The sequence below is a fragment of the Lissotriton vulgaris genome, chromosome 11 (genome assembly GCF_964263255.1).
Source record: "Lissotriton vulgaris chromosome 11, aLisVul1.2, whole genome shotgun sequence".
Taxonomy (NCBI): Eukaryota; Metazoa; Chordata; class Amphibia; order Caudata; family Salamandridae; genus Lissotriton; species Lissotriton vulgaris.
Genome location: NC_141699.1, coordinates 940809730 through 940825450, shown reverse-complemented (window position 1 = coordinate 940825450; position 15721 = coordinate 940809730). Strand labels below are relative to the sequence as shown.

General features: G+C 41.3%; 1 protein-coding gene across 1 annotated transcript in view; it reads right to left on the bottom strand.

The window, feature by feature from the left end:
* The window catches only part of COMMD2 (COMM domain containing 2), a 64173-nt gene that overhangs the window by 11582 nt on the left and 36870 nt on the right, over positions 1–15721 (bottom strand). Inside the window, exon 4 of the mRNA XM_086944087.1 lies at positions 7906–8079. Coding sequence (XP_086800213.1) covers positions 7906–8079 — 174 coding nt within the window. The remainder of the gene's footprint in view (positions 1–7905; positions 8080–15721) is intronic.

Sequence of the window (15721 nt, the reverse complement as noted above, 5' to 3'; positions counted from 1 at the left end):
AAGGGGTATTTTGGGAAAATCTTTCGTCTACATATGACATTTTGCTTTCGGAGGCTGACTGGCCCCCACCTTTTGTGCTCGCAGCTCCGCGAGGGGAGGAGGTAATCCTCGCCAGTTTCGCGAACACTGTCTCGAGAGAGGATGTGCTGCATTTTGCAGAAGAGTGGGCTCTGGCTCTAGCGCCAGCTGTGTACCGCAATCAATGTGGTTGGGATAAATTGTCCCAGTGCCACGAGATTCCTTTACGGTCTCAGCCACAACCTCAGCCTCCATATCCTATCCGGCGTGAAGCAAAGGCTTCCGTTGCGGCGATCCTTGAACAATTAGAATATCAAGGTGTAATTGAAACATGTGTGTCGCCAATGAATACCGCCCTTTTTACTGTAAACAAGCAAGACGGTTCATATAGTTTGGTATTGGATTACCGGCATTAAAACTCGCATTGCCGTAACTGTGCAGTACAGAATACCCACGGCTCTGCTCTAGTGAATAGTCTTGTGCGTAAGCGGTTTAAAACCACGCTTGGCATTTCCAACGGTTTTTATGCCCATCGATTGGATGGTCTAAGTTCCCAATGGACCTCCTTTACTTGCGGCGGTGTCCAAAAACAATTTCGGTGTTTGCCTATGAGCTATAAGAATAGTCCTGGGATTTTCACTGCCCGCATAGTCTCTCTTTTGGAGAGAATCGACCCAGATGCTTGTTCGTATGTGGATGACATATCTCGCAGACGACGAACTTTGGGAGCATCTGTGTCGAGTCAACAGGATTATTTGTACCTTTGCAAACTTGGGTTACAAATTCAACTTTGCAAAATCGCACATTGCAGAGTACACAGTGTTGTTTCTGGGCTAGGAGCTCAACAATGAGGGAAAGGGATTGGCTCCTCACTTCCTGGAGAAATACGCACAACTGCGTGCTCCGACAACACTGAAAAAATTACAATCTTTACTGGGCTTCTTGAATTTCGGGAGGACATATATTCCGGAATATGCCCAGCGTATCAAGCCGTTGTATGCTTTGATACAACCATCTTTTTCCAAATCATGCTGGCTGCCTGAGCATTCAGCTATTCTGCAGTCTTTGCAAGCTGATCTGCTCGCTTCCAAATTCTTACTGACTTGTGATAACCAGACCAACCTGGTGATAAGAATTATCCCTGGGACGGTGGGTTTCACGTACCCGACTTTTAATGAAGGAGACACAGTACCTATTGCTTACAAGTCACACTTGTACACTTCGGCTGAATTGCGCTTTTCCACTGTGGAGAAGGTTTTGACGGCTGTGCAGATGGCAATTCTTAAGGAACGTGCCCTGTCACAGGGAAAGAGCATGTTGGTTGTTACCCCGTGTCCTGCCTTGGAGGCAGTCACAAAAGCAGTGTACCAAATTCTAAAGCTTTGCACCTTCGGTGGATTCAATGGGCTGCGTCCTTGACATCCCAGGATGTCACGTTTATTTTTGACACCTCATTACGGTCGCAGGAGTACTTTCAGTATGAATTTGTTCATCCGGCTCCTTTAGCAATGCGCCCCCTGGAGGGTTTCCATTGCATCATTTACACTGATGGTTCGGCGCAGGTTGCGCATGGCTCTAAACATGCCTACGTTTTCGCATGCGCCATTGTGGTCGGTGCCATGGTGAACGATGAGTTCAAGTCCAGTGTCGTGCACACGCAGACACTAGGGGACTGCACTGCACAATTAGCAGAGCTTTGTGCTCTGATGCTTGCGCTGGAGTACGCTGATCCTAGTGTGACAACTCTAATCGTAAGTGATTCTTACTACTGTGTCCAGTCTTACAATGAGAACTTGTTCTTTTGGATTCAGAATGAATTTCGTGATTCCAAGGGTAGCACAATAACACATAAGATGATCTGGGTCCGAGTGGCTGAGCTTAAAGAGCAGTTGCCACTTGTGTTTGTGATTCATACTCGCGGTCATCAGCGTGTAGGAGTCCACGCTGTCGGTAACTCGCTTGCTGACGAGGCAGCGAAATCAGCAGTATCAAAATATTTAGTTGCAGCAGTTACACGGTCCAAAAGTAAAATTGATGATGACATCTTGGCAGCAGTTGCTACCACTGAGAAGGGAGGTAAATATCCTTTGGGGTTCCCTTCGAAGTACACAAACCTCTTAAGTCCCGATATGGTTCCTTATGTGATAATTCCTGATGTTGGAATCTTTACCGTTCTCTGTAGCTGAAGCTACTGCTGCAACGTGGCTTATCCACGTATTAATCACATTACCATTTGCCTTGTACAAGTTTACTAATTGTATGCGTTACATAGCTATAGGGAGATAAGAACCATTAGGGAACTCATTCCTCTACGAGGCGTGGTCTCTTCCATTCACTTATAGATGCTTGAAAGACGAGAAAGAAGTGTATCTTAATGGGGAAGAATGCACCGAGTCCCCTGACCATTCATTGATATGCAGGCACACCCAGTTACATGGTTCCTGTAATCAGGACCGCCCTAATTTGGCCTGTTTTTTAAAAGGAACTCCGGTTCCCGCAATTGTTCCCACATTCACATTACTGGCGAATGGTAGTTATTTGCTGTTGAATAACGAAGAGTGTTGTGGTTTAATTAAAGGTGTCGCTTATGTGGTAACTGTATCAGAACGTGTCGTCTGTTGCAAAAACGTTCTGTATCCCCCTTAGCATGGGAATTCAGCTGTATCCATCTGGCCGCGCATCCCAACCTTGAAAGCAGAGTTCAATGGTATGAGTAGAATAAGAGCCCTTTTGTCTCAAAAAGAAGTGGCCCTGAGTTCGGCCCGAGAAACATTCGTCCTTCACATAGCTAACACGCGCACGGAGGTGCAGGCCCTTTTGAATACTGATTTACCGTTACATTTCAGCGAGCTGGTTCATCAAATCTTTAATGCCTCCTCCACTTCTGGCCTGGCTCACTTTTTTAAATTAGTTAGCAGTGATCTCGTAACTTCATTCGAGAAGATATTTGGAGTCATCCCTAGCTTTTTCCATTCTATATTTTCAAGTCTGTTTGGTGGCTTCCCGTTTTTGCTGGCATTAGCTGCAGGCGTTTTGGTGATATTTTGTTTTATTAAACATGGATGCCCGTCCTGCGTTGGAAGCCGCAGGCCCCTCTTACTGCTGTTTTGCAACCGGATGCTTGATTACTATCACACCCTGCCGCTTGAGACTTTAAGCACGGCATTTGGATTATCGTTTCGATTTTCCTATTTCACATGTGTCCAGCCCGTGTTTCATTGCCTGAGCTGCGATTTCGAATGGGCCCTTGATTTGTGTCTCTGCTTGACGGTGTCTCCTGACGTCGATTTTAATCATCTGATGAGCCCCGTAGTTGCTCACGAGCTGGTTTGTTCTGGCGAAAGGATTATGGCCTTGGCAGCGATGCATGGACTAATGGGTCATTGGGACATACTTGCAGCGGCGCATAAGTTCTTGGCACAGAGTGTTCTTGAAAACCCACCGAGTTGTCCTCTGATGATGCTAGAGGATCCAGTGCTGGAGGAGCACGTTTGTTCTTTTCCGCTGCTTAATTGGATGGCTGTACTGTTTTCGGATGATGACAGTGATTTCATATTGGAGGCTGTTGCTGTGTATTTTGCGTATACAGTCCTACCCTGAGATGCCTCGGAAACTTTTTATTATTTAGGCACGTACCCGTTTGTATTTGTTTGAGGGTGCCTTTTTCTTACGCTCAATTCTTTTTATATGCCCCAGGCCTATTGACATTATCTTTAGGGGCCTTGTGTTGAAGAGTTTGGACCATTTATTTTGGCCGCTATAGGCCATCATGTATGCCTTTTCAGATTAGCTTAGCTCATTATTATTGAACTTTGCTTTCATGTTATGCCCCTGTTCTGGTTTTCATCATTGGGGGGGTGTCATATAGCTACTTCTTTTCTATATACTGTGTTAAGTTAGCATGAGCTTATTAAATGTTTAAACGCCATTTTACCTTTCTGCCTCATTTTGCACACAACACATAATTGTTGTTTTAGCTTTCAACCCAGAAGAGCTTCGTGATTTACTTGAGAAATAATATGTTATTGCGCTGATATCAGTTTTGCTCGGTACACTGTCTGCACAGTGAGTGCTGAAGGCTGCAAGGATAACTCGACACGATGTTGTTGTGAGGTCTGATCTCCGCACCTCCATAGACATAACACACATGTTGCTGCCAAAATCTGGCTCTAGGCGGGTTTTATATTGTTGTGCTGAACACACACGTAACACACTTGATGGTGATTCGCATGCAGAGAGCTGGTGGAAGATGATGTGATCCTCTGCCACTGAGATTTTGAGGTATGGGCCCGCCTTGCTAAAATCCAAATGAGACCTTCATAGATATAAAATACTATGCTAAATAGGGAGGGTGTGAATTAGGCGTTGTTAATTCCTATTCATTTCAGCATCTTAGTATGCTGTCACCATTCGCCTTTTATGGACTGATAACTATGCTGATAACTTTGTTGCTTATAATATGTTTGCTAGTATTACATAAGATACTGCGTTTGAGAAACATGCATTAGTAAATAAATATTTCAAACATGCACATGTCCTCATTTACTCCATGTTCTGGTTTGCAATGATTATATAACGAAAGAGTGTTCATGTGTTCCACGTTACCTGAGGTAATCTAAGTTCATGTTCTGGTCTGTTTAAGCATTGGGAGTTTGTTATGACCAATGAGACACTGTAGCTAGCTCGGTAAGGGGATTTCTGGTACTGAGGCGAGTTTTGGGCCATCCTAATTCACCGAGGTTCCTGGTCTCTATGCACAGTTCTGTAGGAGAACGGAATTCTCGCTACAATTCACTAAACAATATTTCTAGAAATAGAAAGTTTTAGTGGCTAAACCAGTATGAACGGGCCCACATTTGACAAAAACATGGCTAGGCTGTCTCACATCCTTAGTCTAATCAAGGTAGAACTTTAAAACCATCTTAATGTACAGAGAATATAAAACATCTCTGCTGAAATTCGGGGATTTTGTAAACAGAGTTGCTTGGTTAATAGACTGAATGACATGAAAGGCAGCCATTAACTTTTGGAGGAAGTTCAGAAGAATTCTCATAAACATTTCAATTCTGTAGAAAAAGTATATGGTTCACTATGTTAAAGCGCCTGAATGTCACTAACCCCATGAGTAAAATTGTTGGGTACAAATATAGGTGCTTTACAAGATAAATGTTGCAAGGGAGCCCAAGGGATTGGTTGAAAAGAAGAGCATAATAATTTAAAGAACATCATATTTTGTGCCAATTAAAAAAAAAAATATATCTTTACTAGGAGCAAATCCTTTATCAGAGGGACTCTGCTATCAAGGAAAACTGCAACCCGCCTTGACCAAACATAGAAGATAAGGAAGTATTGCACCTATCAGGCATCTGGTTGGGTCAATACTCTTCTGAACGTACCAGAGGCCGAATCTCCTCCATTTAAAAGTGTAGGATTTCCAGGTTAATTAATGCATAGCACACTTGAAGAGCACAAACATTCTTGTGGAATACATCATTGCCCATACTGAAAGAGGTCTGGAGCCAGTCTGTCAAGCTCAACAATGAGAGGTTACGATAAACAATCTGACCTCCAAAACTTTAACAGGCGATCCAGTACTCGCAGCAGCCTCTTGTGTAGGCACTCCAAGAGGTGAAGAAGGTCGGCAAACCACTAATGACATGGACATACCAGAGCTATTAGAATTATCCAAGCAAAGTCTTTTATCAATTTTATAATTCATGGTCAAAATGAGTAAACAAACTTTCTCAATCAGCTTCTGAAAATAGCATTCACCAACATGCCAGGTTGTTTAAACGTAGAGGTGTACTTTTGGCTTTTTATCTGGGCTAGTTGCCATTTAGAGAAGACATGATGTAGCACTTGTTGTGTAGGACCTAGTAATGACGGTCTTGAAAATTCCTGCTGAGTAAATTGGTCTCTGAAAATTCCTGCTGAGGAAATTGATCTCTGAGTTTTGAACACATGGAAGATGGACTATGGAGATCTGTGGCAACAAGCCAGTTCAAGATATGAACAATTTGAGAGGCAAGGAGAGATCGGATTGCTGCTTTTGAGAATTGGTCCTGTTGCCTGAGGGGTGACACCACTGGTCCTCCATAAATTCTTGTAATAATGGTCTCAACCAGGGCTGTGATTAAGTATTGATAAGATACACTATCCATTAACATGAGCAGGGCAGAGAACTGTTGTCAGATGTAATCTTTTTAGAAGATTTCAGTTCGACAGAAAAAAAATCTTTGATAATTTTTTTATCTTTGTGTATCTTGTAACACTCCAAAAAATGAACAGGACTGAAACCAATGTTGATTTTTGTCTGATTTATTGTTAGACCTAAGCATTGAAGAATGGACACAGAAGTTCAGAAGTGCTACTGAATCTCTGCCCAGGTAAGTTCAAACAGAAATCTTTTAATTTCAGAGGTGCAGAGTCTCCAGCACCATACATTTAAAAACAAGTTATTGGCTTTTGGCTATTGAGTCCAAAGGAATGGACTTTATATTGGTAATGATGGTTCCCCACCACCAACTTCAGGGAAGTACAAATGTTGTGTGCAATGGAATTTTACAGTAAGCATCTACAGCTCTATTGCGCATATCCAATCCTCTTTTCGTAACTGAGGGTAGATCTGATGGAGGGCCAACATTCAAAATATTTTCTTTCTGATATTTCTTTGTTTGCCATTTTGAAAAAAATACATCAGCCTGAATTATAGTGTTGGACCCTTCTTTATAACTAGAAAACATAAGTAACATTCATATTCTGTACAGCTTCCCTCTGTAACAGCATGTTTATATTTTGCTGAAATAAATCTTTTTGGAATTCATAGGACAGCTTTAGAGCAATGGCTGGAAAAGAAGATCTGCACCGCAGAGCAAACCATTCTGCACAATGTCACATTTATGAATGTATTGTGTAAGTATTGGTTTGTTGAAGTTAATTCATGGCTTGTGCAAATTTTCCTGTACTTTATAATAAATAGAGCTGAAAAAACGAGGATCACAAAAGTTGCGGGTTATCATGCCACTGCTGAGATTTTACACTTTATAGAAGCTTTCCGTATATTGGATTTTTAAACACCTGAATTGTACAACCATCGAATGAACATACTTTATGCCATAATGTGAAGCCCTGAAGAAGTCTCTTCGGGAGATGAAACGCTACGGCCTTGATCATTTGTTCTTGGGAAAACAAAGAGAAACCACTTCAAGAAACACACATCTTGGATTCTGATGTTTTTTTGTGTGCTGTTTTTGAACTTTGATGTGGCACGTTTATATTATACTGTATAGTGCTGAACCTTTTTGCATTGAATATTATTGAAGGACTTGTTCCTATTAAAGGAGCATAGAGGGGAGTGCTCCTTGGTTTCTTGCACTATCCGATACTTCAACACATTGTTCATTTGTTGAGTGCGGTCTTGAATAGCCTCTACCCTCATTCTTTTGGTTTTCATCAAATGATACATTGAGCCTGAATATGCACTTTATAATAAATGATACATTGAGCCTGAATATATGATTCTTTGGGTTAATATGGAAAATACATGGTCATATGCGAATGGCTACTTTGTTTCTGAAATATAAGATTTGATGCGGACACATCCATATGAACTACCTTTTGACAGTCTGGTCTACAAAAGACAATGGTATTAGAATTAAAACGTTAGAGTATTTTTTCATTCCTGACCAAATTAAACCACAATATAAGTTCACTGATTAGGAAGCAGCTGGAATGGATGACATGATACAGGTTCCTATTTTCTTGCTAGGACCATCTGTACAATGATCATTACTTGTATCATGCTTTATACAGCTGGTGATGCTATCCAAAAATAGTATTGCAACTTTAGTTGGTTGCTGCCAAACATTAGATAATTACAGACAATACCTGAACATCTAGCCTCCATTCCATGTTGTGGTAATGTGGAAGATCCGGGGCCAGTTCATTAAGAATGGTTCTGATCTCTTTTCTGTTATCAAGGTAAAGCTGAAGAAGCAATTTGTTCAGTTCTTCAGAGAATCCCAATACAAGCACAGAGTCTTGAAAATCTACTTCCGAAATCTAGGAGTAATAAAAAAAGACTTAATACAGTATGTATGAAGAGCTGTTCATATACAGTCTGTACTCTCTCACTAGACATTCATGCTTTTTAAATAAATACATGCTAAATCTCTCAGAGAATGCTGAAGACTAAAGTTCCATCATTGTAGGGTTAGGCACACACACACATCTATTTGTGCTGACTTTTTACAGTTTGTGTGCAAAAACATGAATTCTGATACCTTATGACTAATTTTATTGGCAAAACCCTACTTTTTGTTGGCCAGCACAACAATATCCTTATCGAGGACTAAAAGAGGTAGGATTCTCTTCAAAAAAGTATTGTTTATCACATAATTCTATAGGGTTCCAATTCGATTATTCCCTTCAAATAAAAGCGAATATATACAAATAAGCCAAAAAATAAATGTCAACTTTACATGGAGAAAAAAGAAGATAACTGTGCATGCACCATCAAACATCAGAGACTTCTACTAATGTATTAGGCTTTGACCGTGCTCTGAAAAACTACTTTGGATAATTTGGCTTCTTGTGATTTCATCGGGCCAATAAACCCTCCAAATTCTTTTACATGACATATTTCATTTATTTTTGTAAACGAAAATAAAATCTAGTGCATCAGGATACAATAACATGCGTTTCAAAATCAAAAAGAAGTAAAAAGATCTCTGCAGCATATTTCACACCGGTTCAAAATCTCCCCACACCCTTCTTAAACAGATTTCTCTCTTCACATTATGTCCTCTAACTAAAATAAATAGTACGTTTTCCAATGTTCCCAGACTTTTTGTAAATATCAAGGGCAACTTCCTACCCTTGTACATTACTTTTTCTGCGAATATTCATTAGTCCATACCACTCAATCATTATGTATTTTGGTCACTGGGGAAATTCCTATGCAATGCCTTACCTCAGTGGTTCTCTAGGACCCCCACCCCTCCCGGTAAGCAGAATAGCCACCCATCCTTTACATAAACTGTTCGTTCTTCATGTTGGAGGTTTCAACAGATAGCATTTGTCCCTAAATTTAGCCTTTGCACTAGGACAAATGTTTTCTGTGACGGTATGGACCTCCTGGCACTAAAAATACATGTCACTATTCTGTGCTGTACCAAACAGGACTCAATTCTATTTATATCTATACACAAATACATCTGCAGTGATCACATTAACTAACAGAAGTTTTTTTTAAACATAAAATAGTGTTTTTCACACTAAATAGTTTAACTTGCAATTATTTTCCATTCAGGTCAGCACTATGTTATACGCAGTTACCTGATGGTGAAAGATCAACAAAACAGTTACAGAATATGTTGTTCTTTTAGCCATGCCTTAGATTTCACCTCCACACTCACTGAACCCCTCCCCAATGTACTCAGGATGATGTATCCATATATTTGTTTTGAATAAACTTTGTTCACTGCGCTGAATATCTAATTAAGGTCTGAGAAAGCCAGCAATATTAGAATATGATATTCTGCACCCCCTCACCTTCACTGTATACCTTTGTTTTAAATATTGTGTCAAAATTCACCTTCACTGTATACCTTTGTTTTAAATATTGTGTCAAAATAACCTGTGATCTATATATAACCAACACCGTGTACTATTCATCTGACAGTATTGTAATAAAACACCATCCTCTGGTGAGAAAGTGGGGGATTGAAAAAAATTAATTAATCTAGCCAGTGGCGTAACTGCACTATGTGTGTCAAGAAAACCCAATTTCAAACGCCGCCTTTGCCACATGGCTAAATTGTATGATCTTCGTCAAATCAAGCTATTTTACTTGATGGTGACATTTGAGAGCACTTTCAAGTAATTCTGGTCAAGATGGATCCTGTACAAAAACCTTACTCGTATATCCCTTAAAAGTATGAAATATTCCACCACCCATAAAAACAAACTGACCATGCTAAAACGGACACCAGACAATTGGTTCACATTTGTTCACTCATCGCTTTGTCAGGAGGGAGGATTAATAATTATTGTGAAGTTCATGTTTAGAAACTTTCACTACAACAAATGTCACTACAATGTTGTAATCTAATGTACTAAATTGAAACTCTTCCATTTGTTACATAAATACTTTCTACCTTTTAAAGTCTCTCTCATGTGCCTGTATTTTGTTTGTTGTGTAATATGCATCTCAAATATTTTTAAGGTTCTGCATGTTGTTTGACTCTTAGGGATGAGCCAGACCACTGGTCGGCCTTGGGTCGAATGCAGAGCCATTTTATGTCATGGACAGATGAGGGCCAAACTTCCAAGGGGCCCAGCACCAGCCCACTCTCTACAATCACTACCAATGGACTGGTGCACCGCCAAATTTGGCAGGGGGGTTGGGTGCTGCATATACCACCACTTGACAGTGCCAATTCTGTTGCTCGCCTCTCTGCTGAGACTATTCTCTATGCGCAAAATACTTTCCGATACTCATGGAGGTAGTATCTTGTCTGATTTTAGGAATTGTTCTGCCTTGTTTTTATCTTCCTTATTAGTCTGATACTTAGCAATGACCCTTTAAATAAGTTGCTGTGGATCTCCCACCTAAGCTAGAATGCATCCTGCTCTTTAATTCGTGTTGTCTGGTGGTACAGGTTCCCAGTTCTCAGCTAAATGTCCTGGACGAGCACTCTAATACAGCTTCCACGACTTCTTGGTGCTGTGAGACCACAGACAACTTGTGGGTACCACACTTCCTGAAATTAAGTGTGAAACTGCGGTCTAGTGGAGAGTGAGGTGAGACAGAAGTTTTTTTATCAACTTGTCTGAACTAGAAGGTGAAAAAGTCACTACTTTTACTTCCCTTAATGTTTACTAGATTGTTTGCCATGGGTTTTAGAAGAGGTGTGGCGCTGCGGCCAGGGTGACTGACACAGGACGCTGCGGCTCACGGTTCGATCCCCGGCTCCAGTGGCAGGGGTCTGCTCAGCACTATGTGACTCTGGGCAATAGCTCGCTTAACGGCCCCAGCGCCGGGATGCCTCCGGGTAGCTGTGCACTTTACAAATGCTGGATTTATTATTTTAAAACGTTTAGAAATAATGAAAATTGTGCTGTTGCTTTCTCTTCAAGAAAGATTGGGTAGGTTTGGGGAGGGGTGATGCCCTTGACACTGTACTCAAGGGCATCAATTTACTATTGAATAAGGACATAGTGCGCCTTCTGAATGTAGCGTACTTCGAGGCAATCTCATGCAGAGCACAGTGAATAAATAATGCAATATACAAAATAAAAAATAAATGCATTGATAAAGTAGCAGGCTATGGCTGCTTCAAGGATGTGTCCATAGAATTGACCTTTTGAACTGAAATGTTCTTAATTTTGACGCTTTGTCCTTAATATTTTTACAGTACTGCCCTAAATGTGTCTCTATGCCATGTGGTCACACTGCTGGTAAGCAGAGAGTTGCAGCAGAGAAAGCTGCTCAAGTTCTGGTTTTTCTTCTACTTACATTAGCCAACCAACATTGTTTTGTGAGGTTTCCATAAAATTGACCATTTAGCCCGAATTTTGACCCTTTGTCCTGAACATTTTTACACTCCTACCATGAATATGTCTCCATGCCAAGTGGTCACCCTGCTGATAAGTAGAGTTGCAGCAGAGAAAGTTGCGACAGTTCATTTTTTTTTCCTTTTGATAGGTTAGCCAAGCAAGATCATTTTGTGATTCTGGGCTGGATTTCTTAAGTCAATGTAGCATGTTTTATGAGCAGGGCTGACCAAACATCGGCAAATCTTTGGCAACTCTTGTTTTGTTCTGTTATGGGTAGTGCAAACCTCTATGGAACTTATATTTTGGTTTAATTTGGTAAGGATAGCATTAATCTTAAAATCACGATAAGCTAACAGCAAAAACAGTTTTGGGGTTCCAAACAAAATGCAGATGAATATAGTAAACCCTGACACAGAAGGGGGCTACTTTTGGTTGTGGATGTGCTCCTCATGAAAGGCAGCGTGCTGTAACTCAAGAGAAGTCAGCCATAGGTTAAAGTGTGCTGACCCATTGCCACATGATGCATGCTGTAGTAGCTGGATGAAAAAAGTGATTGACAACAACAGATTAATGGATTAAGGCAAGCTGAAATCCCCTATAAGTAACTATGTTATACATATCATTTTGGTAAAAACCAAAAGGTCTTCGCTAACACCAGACCTAAAAAAGTCAATCAGTCTGGCATTGGCTGCCAGCCTCTTGCCTTAGCTACTGCTTTTTTGTAATCTTTTTGTAAACATTTTTTACAAATAGAGAAGCTTGTAAAGACAGATTTGTAAAGGTTGATAGAGTTGCATAGTTAGGTAGATACTTTTGTAGAAAGTTGGATGTATAGATGTGTTTGTACAGTAGATAGGGTTGTATAGATAGGATAGACAAAATGAAAGATAGGGCGGCATATATAAATAGATGGGGTGACATAGATAGGGTTGTATAGACAAATCAATAGGATTTGCGTAGGTAGGTAGATAGTGTTGTATAGGTAGATAGGGTTGAATATATATTTAAATAAGGTTGTATAGATGGATAAATATGGTTGCATAGTTAGATAAAATGGGTTGAATAGATTTATTTATTTACAAAGTTTTGTATAGTGCGAACAAGACCCAGGAGGGTATCAGAGCACTTCACAGTTGTGGTAGGTAGCATACCAAAGTGGAACAAGCGCAATTGTTACAAATAGGTTCAAGACAAGAGCATGATAATAGCACGATTCAGAGCATTTAAAAACAAGACCGGACAGATCCAATAATAGAGAAGAATAGGCAATGTACACAGTACCAGTAAGATCAAAGCCTGCCAACACTATTAATCACCGGATTACACAAATGTAAAAGACAACGATCAGGTAATGGGAGAGAAACATTCCATAAATAACATACAAAGATGTGCAGTGGCCTGCTCACACTGTTAATCCCAGAGTATAACTGTGTAATCGACAGACATAGCATCAGGGAAGAGGGCAGTATTGAAGCAGCTGAACCAAGGACTTTAGGGCAGGAACTTCAGCATTAGGATTTTTTCCACTCCTTTTTTGAAGGAAGCGGAGGATGGGATTCGACAGACTTCCTTTGGAAGGCAATTCCAAACCTTCGAGCCATTGCCGAGAATGCTCTGTTACTTGTTCTGTTTTTGTTGAAGACTTGAGGTTTCAGGAGCAGTGAGTTTGCACTTCGAGCCAAACGGCCTCCCCCTGATAATTCTAATTTGTGATCCAGATAGATGGGGGTCTTGAAGTGCAGTGCTTTGTGAGTCAAGCAAGTGATCTTTAATTGTATTCTAGCTTCGTAAAGTAGCCAGTTTAGGGATTTTAAGGCTGGGTATATGTGATCATTTCTTTTTGTACAAGTAATCAATCTGGCTGAGGCATTAATGGAAGCCGTAAGTGGAACCAAGCTTTGCTTGGGGAGACCGCAGGGCGTGGAACTACCGTAGTCTAGCCTTGGCAATACTAAACCTAGATGGATATGGTTGTATAGATCGACAAAACAGATAATAGATAGATAGACATACAAACCGACAAGGTGGCACTAAGGAGGGACTACTAAGCCTATTGACCGATGAAAAGCCACAGTTTACAGTGGACAATGACACAAGCCAATAAAAAATATTAGCGGAGAGTGGGCAGACCTTCAAGTCCCTACCTGAATACAGCATACCACGCAGAGCAGCACATGCAGGATTGACCTAAAAAGGAGTGCTAGTACCAGACCTGCCAACATCCAAACGAAACTCATCGTGTGAGAGGAGTTAATGTGGAGAGGACGGGGCCTTAAGCCCATTGCCTCCATAGCAGTGAAAGTGCTTCTGAGGGGCGTGGCCAGTAAGAACGCTTTGCTCGCCATATGTTGGCAAGGTATGCTCAGACGTGAGTCCCTTGCTCACTTTGCCACTCGATTCAAGAAAGCCTGGCTGAAGACGGCTGGAATGCCAGAAACCGGTCCTAGGAAGCTTGAATCCGGTCCAGGGAAGGCATGGCTTGGCAGTTCGGGCTGGACTGTTCCCATGAGGCACAGGGTCAGACTGATTTGTAAATGGCCATGTCTGAACTGGGGTGGCAGAGTGGGCTAAAGAACGATGATGGACTAAATCCAGATCTGTTGACTGGGTGTGAGTGTTTGATTGGTTCAGATGCTCCGTCCATCACCACCCCCTTTTGTTTAATAAAAAACAATCACTGCACAGTAATTAGGCTTGGAGCTAGCAAGGCAGACTTTTGGCTTGGTCAATGCATTTGGTTTTTCATGATTTTTGAAAAACTTTATTGTTGGAAAAGCTGCCAGACCGTTGTCAATCTAAAAAAAAAAAAAACACGTCTATCTAAAGGCAAATATTTTTGGGGTCTCAAACAGTACACATTGCAGACGCAGAATTGGCATTTAAAGAACATTTTGTGTGTGGGTGTCCTTTCTCCCTGTGAATTCGACAAATGTCATGACTCACAGTAAAGTTAGCCAAAGGATGAAAGGGGCTGACCAAGTTTCCCATGTTCTGTGCTGTGGGGCTGGAAAAAAAACTGGACTGACGCTATCAAAGAAGAACAGCCAAAAAGAGTCATTAAGTATATTATACATATAATTTTAGTAAAATCCAAAAGGTCCGGTATTAGCCTGTCTAGTTGACATTGGAAACAAAATTAAAAGTCTACTGTACCAAACTGAAGCCAGCAGAGACTTCTCTACCTGTATCAAAATAAGAAAAACGAATATGCACACACAAGTTGAACCCCACAAAACAGATCTTTTCAAGTGGGTCATCTTGATGCAGCTAATAATGAAACAGCAGCAATACGCTGAATAATATCAGACTTTACTAAAAACCCCTCTAACTCCACAGCAGCGACTATTTACTTTAAAGTCTAGACTTGACTTAAATGCATCCTTAGACCCTGAACAATGGACCTTCTGAACCCATAGGTTGGTGAAGAGGCTTTGCACAGCACAACTGGAGTCTAAACCCCTTTCAGATACTGAAGCTGTAAGTCTAGGCAAACAGAGCCTCAATAAAAAAAAAAAGCTCAAATGTGTCGAGCTCAGAGCTGGCTGCATAGGCGTGTGTATGAAATCTCTTACACAGTCACAGTAACAACTAGAAATTATTCAGAAAACCTAAGCAGTCCGTCTCTCAATACAACTCTATCCACTTACACAGTGGCCGCCTGGCAAGCTCTTCTAAATACAAGACAAACCTCTAGTAGTCATGTTGCCATTACATTACTACATAAACTGAAAGGCAATGGAGAGAGTAATTAGAACATTGTCACTATGCAATTCCTCCTTTGAACTCGATGTCCCGTCTCAATGAAGGTTTGCAGAGAAAACATCAACAATGGTTGCAATAAGAGGGGAGAACGCGCTGGTAGATAGAGGGCAAAGGATGAGCAAATGGGTAGGGTAGAGAGCATTGGGAAGCAAACAGAGAGGGAATACACACAAAAACAAGTGATCGCGCCCATAGCACGCTACTCACCACTGTGCTCTTCCAGGAACCAACACGCACCGGGACAGTTGTGAGGAGACCTGGGAGGGCGGGGGCTGTCCGCGCATGCGCGCCATTCCACTTTCGTTGTGAGGAGCGAGCCCGCCAAAGCGGAAGTCTCGGGTCCCAGGAGGGGGCCCGGGTGAAGACCAGCGGATACCACTGC